Genomic DNA, 8,285 nt, shown 5'->3' with positions numbered 1-8,285 from the left:
CTGAGGATGCCTTTTGGACACTGAGCAGGGACTTTTAGGATAGATGACAGATACTGTTTTTAAGACATAATAAAGGAGATTTTCTGAGTGTCCATCATTTATAACACCCAGTAGTTAAAAAACACCACTCATTCAAAGTCCATTAATTAAATATACCATTCAAAGCAGAGTCTTTACGTGGTAGTTTTTACGCACTTTGCACTCCAGCCATTTTAGAAATTCAATTCACACACACACAAAGGCACTTTCCTTCTTTTGGTTTTGCTGTTCACTTAACCAGATCACCCTTTCTCCTCTTCATTTCCTGACAAAATATCCTCCCTCGAAGCCTAATTCAAATGACACATCCATCAATTTTTTAAATCCCTTGACAAAATATTAGCTGTCTCTCTTCTGAAACCAGTTGCATTTTGATTCCATTTTATGCATCTCGTTTATGATCTCCAGTTTGTCTCCCATTGTAGTATTTGTATTCATGCTCTATCTGTAACATTAATGGGAGTAGACTCTTGTGCAGGCCTTCTCCACAGCTTCAGACCACCTTTGCGAAACAGTGCTCCCCTCAGCCTGATTCCCCAGCTCCACTTTATTTTTTTATAGAAAACTTCATACTGGACATAATAGGTATTTTTTATTATCTGTCCCCTCCACCAGAATGTATGACTTATGAGGGCAGGGACTTTGTTTCATTTACTGCATTACCCTATCCCCAGTGCCTAGAACTGCACCCGGTCCACAGTAGGAACTGAATAAGTCCATGTAACTGGAAGTGAAAGAAATACCAACTGGGGTATGTATATCAAAACACTGAGTCTAATAATTCATTGATTCTATCACTATTTATTTTTTATTAAAAAAAATTTTTTTAAAAATTTATTATTTTTGGCTGCGTTGGGTCTTCGTTGCTGCGCACGGGCCCTCTCTTGCAGCTGCAGCGAGCGGGGGCTACTCTTCGTTGCGGTGCGCGGGCTTCTCATTGCGGTGGCCTCTTCCGTTGCGGAGCACCAGCTCTAGGCGAGCGGGCTTCAGTAGTTGTGGCATGCGGGCTCAGTAGCTGTGGCTCGCGGGCCTAGTTGCTCCGCAGCATGGGGGATCCTCCTGGACCAGGGCTCGAACCCGTGTCCCCTGCATTGGCAGGCGGACTCCCAACCACTGCGCCACCAGGGAAGCCCTCTATCACTATTTAGCTGCAGGACACAGCAAGTCGTTAACCTGTGATGGGCATCATTTTCCTATAAAATCAACAACATCGTTAAACATAGGATTGCTGAGTTCTGGTGTCATTCCATCACTCTGAGAGTAGAAACTGAGAGAGATGATGAAGAAAAGGACTTCAAGTAAGTGGATGTATGAGGGGAAAAGAATGCTCCAGGCCACACTGAAGGAGCTACTCTTGGTGAAGATCAGAGAGAAAATGATAAGCATAAGTGAGGAGAAAAAGATGCAGAGGAAAGGGCTGCCTTCAGACTCCTTTGCCTGTCAACAGTGCTCTGGGAGAAGTGCTCAAAGTAGGGAGCCTGAGGCCACGTAGAGATGCCAGCTGCTCGGGAAGAGGCTTCCAGGGAAGAGGAAAGGCAAGCTGAAAGGGGAGTGTGTGTGTGTGTGTGTGTGTGTGTGTGTGTGTGTGTGGCAAGCTCCACATGCTTTGCAATTTTGCCTCTCTCTCCAGCAAACAATCACTCTGCTGTGACTTTGTCAAGGCCTGATTAAGCATGTGGCTCATACGTGAAAGCAAATGAGAAGTTCTATCTATACAAAGAACACATTCGTTCTACATTTAATTTATGACAAAAGCTCTTCTTTATTCTTTATTCTAGCAGACTAGATTCTTATGTCTTACCTTGAATCTCCACAGCACTTTGCGCTTCTCATCCTAGAATATCTTACTTTGTCTAGGGCTGCCGGCTTCTGTCCTCCTGCCTCCCGGCGCCCGCCCGGGGCCTCCCCTCTCGCCACGCTAGTAAGTCTGAGAAGGGCACTGTCTTTCTGTCTTTGCGTTCTCTGCACCAGCCTAGTACAATCTCCTGTAGTGTCTGTGTCTCCGTCTTTCTCTCTCTCATACTCATGTATTTTACGTTTAACTAATAATAGGGAATGGCTCAAATTTAAGTTATTTGAAAGTTCTAGGCTGGTTCTGAAAATAGGAACCGACCCCAGGCGGAGGTTTTTAAATTTCCCAAGGAAGTCACCAACGAGCTATATATACATTTAAGAGAAGGCCATCTAGTAAGCAACGATTGACACTTTTTATTTTTTTTAAACAAACTTAAAAATAAACTTGGGAATTCTAGACCGTGGTCAAAGACGCGCTGTCCTTGCCCGCAGAGACTGTCTGGTCTTCACGCCCCTGTACCGTTAAGGCCGAGCACCGGGTGAGGTCCGCGTTCCTGCGGCCACGGAGGGGAGGGAGGCCCCAGCGATCCCAAACACGGAGTCCTGGACAGCTCCCCACGTCCTCCCGCTGCGCGAAGGCCAGGCTGTCCCCGGGGCCCTCGGGGAGCCGCACCCAGCCCAGGCTGCGAGGACTCAGACCGGCCGGGCTCCACGCTGGCGCACTGAAGCCCGGGCAGGGGCGTGTCGGAGGCGCGCAGGGATGGGCCGGCGGGGGCGGGGGCGGAGCGGGAGCGGGGGCGGGGCGGGGCGGGGCGGGGCGGGGCCGATGCCGTTTCCGTTGCCTGGAACCCGCAGAAAGCAGCTGCCTGGAGCGCTCTCCGCCCGCGTCTCTGCCTGCTGTCTGCGCCGCCGCTCTCCCGGAGGTTCGGGTCTGGGTGAGTGAGCGCTCGCCTAGCCCGCCGAGGGCAGCGGGGGCGCCGGGGTGGCGCGGACGCTCGGCGGAGGGCTGTCCCGGGAGCTGCGGAGAGGGCGGGTCTGCGGCGGCGGCGGGTCTGCGGCGGCGCCCGGGGGGCTGTCTGGGCGCCGCGGCGGAGAAGTCCGGCTCGCTGAACCCGCCGTCTCTCTCTTCTCTTGCAGTCCTGCATCAGTCACCTTCTCCTGATCTGGGCAGTCGCCATGGCACAGGTAAGGCCGTGCGCCCCCGCGCAGCACTCGGATTTACCAACTTTGTAAACTGTTCAGGAGTTCTAGAATTTGTTGGAAAGCCAGAAGAGTTTAGGAGTAAACTGAATCTGCCTTCGAGAATTTCTTACACCTTTCTGTTTCCCCTTTGCTCCCCTTCCTAGGGAGCGCCCACCCGAACTTGCTCCCACCCGGCGCTGCAGCGCAGCTGGCGGAGCCGCCGGTGACGTGGCCGGATTTGGGGGGCGCTCCCTCTTCGTGAGTGAATGTGTAAAAGGGAGCCTTCCTAAAATTCCAGAGTGGCTGAAATTAGAACCAGAGCAAGTACAGCTCCTTGTGGTCATGTGAAGCGAAAGCATTTCTTTTTTTCTTTTCTTGGCTTTATTTATTTATTTCGCCAAGTTTCCTGTATTTGAATACTATGGGTGGGCGTTGGCTTTTTCCAGTAGAGTTGTAGTGGAGCTTTTTCCAGTCGCTCAACCCAATTTAACTAAAAGGAACTGTTCGTCGTTGGCACTGATTTTTTTTTTTTTCCCCCCAAGCAAAAAGTTTAAACCGAAGAGCTGCTTTTCCTAAGTAACGAACTCGCGGAACGAGTTCTGAATTGAATCTGCCTTGGGACTGTTTCAGAATTTGATTACCTAATAACGGCTTTCTTTGCTGTTCTTAACATTTATCAGAAATGTGGGGAAGAGAAAATCGTTTAATCTATATAGCACTCTTTAAAAATTGACTGTGTTGTACAATCTTTTGTGAATAAAATATCGGTGCTTACGACAGCTCCACCCCGAAACTAATTTTACAAGATCTCATCGATCTAACTGGCTTGTCAGAGTCCAGAAACTTTTTTTAAACAAGTGTTTCAACTGCTCAAACAATGCCCTCTTTCATGCATACTTCACTTTTTAAAAAAAATCAGATTGACTTATCAAAATTGAATAAGGTTTCATGATCCTTTCCAAGAGAAGATGGGAGGATTAAGAGGAGTTGGTAATTTTATTAAATTTATACAGTACTTCCATTCTTACTTCCTCTTTTGCACTTAAGAAGTATTGCAATAAACCAAGTCTCATATTACTTCAAGTGGAAACTTTGGTTTAGATTCTTCACCATATAAAGGATACTTTTATATGGAATTAACTTTGCTGAGCATTATTTTTCCTATCTTGATATGCTGGTGTGGTGATGTAAATGATGATTTCGCAAGCATTAAAGAATAATTCTCTGTGTCCTAGCTCTTTTGGCTGTTTCGCTTGTCTCTTTTGTAAATTTACCCAGTGATTTCTGAAGTTTTTCAGTCAGTTCCTTTAATTATGTAGACTCTACCCAAGATAGCATAAATGAACACATTTTCCCAAATGTGGACATTGATAATTTCAAAGAATGAAAATAGTGTAAAAGCCCTTATATATACAAAACCTGGGAGAATGGTGGCTTGTATTATAGAATTTTGTACATGACCTCTATTACAATATAACCAGGACTGTTTTCTATCCAAGTCACAGTTTTTAGTTATCATAAGAGTTACAAGTAATATTAAGAAAGGTACAGTATTTTACACTAGCTTTGTTATTAGTTATCCTTGGAAACCATGGAAGTAAAACATTGTGTTAAAGTATTTAATATTAAGGTGAAGTTTTTTTGGCTTTATACTCACATTTGATGGTGTGCAGAATGCCCACATTATGGAATTGCACTTTTACTGTCTAAAATTTCCTTTGGACCCCAGTGTAATTGTAGGAAAGCTGAAGTACTTCAGTGTTGGGTTTCAAACAGTTTCCATGGTAGTACCTTTTGTTGACGTGCGGTATGGGCTTCCACTCTCTGGCCATCTGTAGAGTAATGGCACCATGGCTGAGTCTTAGAGGTGCACATTCTGGCAGTTTAAAATATGTTGTTAAATATTAATGTCTCTTATTTAATGAAAAGTGAAAATGTAGCCTCCCACAGCAGTGATTCTTCATGTTTATGAGCTACATCTTCCATACCAGTGGTTTTCTCTTCTTACTTAACATTGGGACCACCCTGCAGATAACAGTCTGCAGATATCCAGGAATCAATTATTGCATATGTAGATCACGGGCACGACTGTCTTATTACGAATTTGACAAGAAAGCATTGACTGATCTTTGACAGATACATTGGAGTTTCTTTTTTTATGTAAACAAATATTATTAGGGATATTTTACACTCTTATGAATATTTATATTAATATATTTGTAAGTAAATTATAAGTTATATTATAATGAATGTACTTCATGTCAATGCTGCTTTTTTATTTTTAATTTTTTAAATTTATTTTTTGGCTGTGTTGGGTCTTCGTTGCTGCGCACCGCGCTTTCTCTAGTCGCGGCGAGCGGGGGCTACTCTTCATTGCGGTGCGTGGGCTCTAGGTGTGTGGGCTTCAGTAGTTGTGGCACGTGGGCTCAGTAGTTGTGGCTCATGGGCTCTAGAGCACAGGCTCAGTAGTTGTGGCGCACGGACTTAGTTGCTCTGCGGCATGTGGGATCTTCCTGGACCAGGGATCGAACCCGTGTCCCTTGCATTGGCAGGCAGATTCTTAACCTGCCTGGCAATACTGGGCAAATATTGGGAACAACATAAAAAGTGACTTATCATGTTAGGTAAATACATTCAGAGCTGGAGGCATTTGTGGGGTACCACTACTTGAGCTCTGCCCTTCTCCGTCTGGTCCTAATCCTCATCCATTAGTATTGAAATATGTGGGATTCAACCAGTTAACTGTTATTTGGAGAGAAATAGTCTAACCTGAGGCTTCGCAGTTTTTCTCAAAGAGAGCACACTGGTTAACTGTATCTTCTCCATGACATACGAGAATATAAATTACAAATGTACCTGCATGTAAACAGTTCCTGGACAGTATTTACTTTTTTATAGGTTTGAAACTATTCATTTGAATGGTTTTGTATTTATCTGGTTTGAAACCGCAGCATCCATGTTATTTTAGCATAAAAGGCTAAATGAGTAATAAATTATTATGATTATTGGATCAGTAACAAAATCTACTATGTTAAATTTGGGTACAAGCTAGTTGAAGATATTTACTAAGGAATAGCCAAAGAGCTGTTAAAATTGCCTGAGTTACCTATATATAGTAAATATTTTTGAATCCCTTCATCTTTTTTCTCTCAACAATCAACTTCTGATTATGTAAGTGTGAATTTTTCATTAGGTTTTAGGGTCATTTCTTTAATCTGACTTACAGTATTTGGGATTTGGATTTCTTAAATAGGCTCCTGACCTATTTCTCTCCTATGGCTTTACTTGCTTACACAGGTTTTTGTTTTTTTTTTTAATCTCAGTATTTAGCTAGAGCCAAATTATTTCATAGATATTCTAATTTGTTTAAGTATTTGAAAGTACATCGTGTAGTTCTGTGTTCTTTGGTTTGGAAAAATCAAGAGTTGGCTATATTTCATAGACAAATGATCCATTTAATACATTTTAATTCAATTTAAGGCTTTTATGTCTTTAATTTTCTTTAGGATAATGAAACTTTAAAAAATTACATTTTGGGCGGTCTGAACTCAGTTTAATTTATAGTGTTGTTTACAAAGAGTCAATATATTCAGAGCATCAGGAATGTCATGAAGCAAAAGCAGGGTACATAATTTTTGACTAGAAACTTCATGAACATCATAGTTATCAGCCTGATACATATTTAAGCTGTACAAAATTTGAATAGAAATTTTTTTGGTTGGCTTGAAATCATTGCACTATGATAATTCACAAGGGCCCTGTGCTGAGCAAGCAGGACCAATGTAAATAAGGAAATTTGAGGTGAGGTTCGTTCCAGAGGAGTTGACTGGATGTTGAGTGCCTCTTTTCATGCCATTCACTTTACGGCCACATCTCTCTGTAGTGATTCCCTTGGGGGTTCTTAGATCAGGTCACCTGTTTACCCGTGGCCTATGCTGCTTTGGGTTAGTCTTTCTCCATTCCTGATTCCTTGACTATGGTCTTCATTTTGGATGCTGAGAAAGAACTACATCACAAGCTGCATGGCTGCTTTGCAAGCTGCTGAGCAATTCATTGGTGTTCAGTAAACCTTAATTCTCTTATCTTGAGCTAGTGCCCCTTGGACACAGGTGGCAAGTTAGTCTGAGGTCCAGTTCTGAAATAAATTCTATTCATATAACCTGTATGCTATTCTAAAACTTCACAAATGTATCAGTTGATTTTGTTTGTTTGTTTGTTTACCAAATTAGTGCTCCTAAGACCTTTTCTTTGTGTTTTATGGACCCATCTTTCAGTTTATTGGTTTGTATAATATTTACATCTGTAAGCAATTGATTAATTGAAAGGAATACGTATTCCAGTTGGTGTCATTTTCTTTGGACTCCAGTTCCTAACTGTTCTCTTTACTTTGCCATTCATGCATACATTCATGAATGTTTGAAGCTTTTGAGTTCCTACTGCGTGTCAGGTATTATTAGACATGGGAAATAAAAAGGGAAATGGAGCTAAGATTTATTGATACGACAGGTGCATTGCCAAGTCCTTTTTATGCATTATTTAGTGGTCATAATACAGTTTTAGAAATAAATATTACTATTTCAGTTTCACAGAAGAGGAAATTGAGGTAACTTAGCCGACGTTAGTCATATGGGACAAAGGAGGAAAGGCATGATATGTAGAGGCAACAGGAGCAAAACTACATGCTTGGGGCTGTAAAGGAGTTTGGCAGGGCCAGGAGCTGCAGGCAGTCTGGTCTTGCTGGCGTGAAGCTGCAGTCAGTTGGGGAGATGGAGCCCTGCCTTGGAAAGGGGTGCCGGAAAGGCAGACGGGAGCCGGAGCTAAAGAATATGTGCCATTTTGTATGTAATGGAGAGCTACCAGAGAGTCATTAGTTGGGGTATGCCATGGTCAGATTTGTATTTAACAAAGATAGCCCCGGGGCCAATGTGATATTGTGCTTCTGGGGGCTGCAGAGGCGGGATGGTGGTGTGGCAGTTGAGGAGGGGAGAGGGAAGTGGGACATTGGAAGACTACTTGGGCATCTCTTGCTGTAATCCCAGTGAATCTTAAGGGCTTAAACTAGGCAGTAGCTGGGACTTTAGATAGGAGGGGACTGTAGGAGAGAGTGGGCAAATTGGATGCATGAGTGAGTGGGAGTTGGTGAAGGGCCAGGTTAAGGTAAAGGTGAGCGGCTTCCTTGATGGAGTGGTTGATTGTGTTTTTCTTTGAGAAAGGAATGCAGGTTGGAGGTGGGAGAAAAGCAGAGTTGGTAGATTTGTTGAATTTGAGTT

At 43.3% G+C, this 8,285-nt stretch overlaps 1 protein-coding gene across 1 annotated transcript in view; it reads left to right on the top strand.

The window, feature by feature from the left end:
- Positions 1-2,655: 2,655 nt before the first annotated feature.
- The window catches only part of ANXA5 (annexin A5), a 30,978-nt gene continuing 25,348 nt past the window's right edge, over positions 2,656-8,285 (top strand). The window contains exons 1-2 of the mRNA XM_068543373.1: positions 2,656-2,768; positions 2,971-3,018. Coding sequence (XP_068399474.1) covers positions 3,010-3,018 — 9 coding nt within the window. The 5' untranslated portion in view covers positions 2,656-2,768; positions 2,971-3,009. The remainder of the gene's footprint in view (positions 2,769-2,970; positions 3,019-8,285) is intronic.

The sequence above is a fragment of the Eschrichtius robustus genome, chromosome 4 (assembly GCF_028021215.1).
Source record: "Eschrichtius robustus isolate mEscRob2 chromosome 4, mEscRob2.pri, whole genome shotgun sequence".
Classification (NCBI taxonomy): Eukaryota; Metazoa; Chordata; class Mammalia; order Artiodactyla; family Eschrichtiidae; genus Eschrichtius; species Eschrichtius robustus.
The sequence above is the reverse complement of the archived record's forward strand: the minus strand, read 5'-3'. Positions and strand labels throughout refer to the sequence as shown.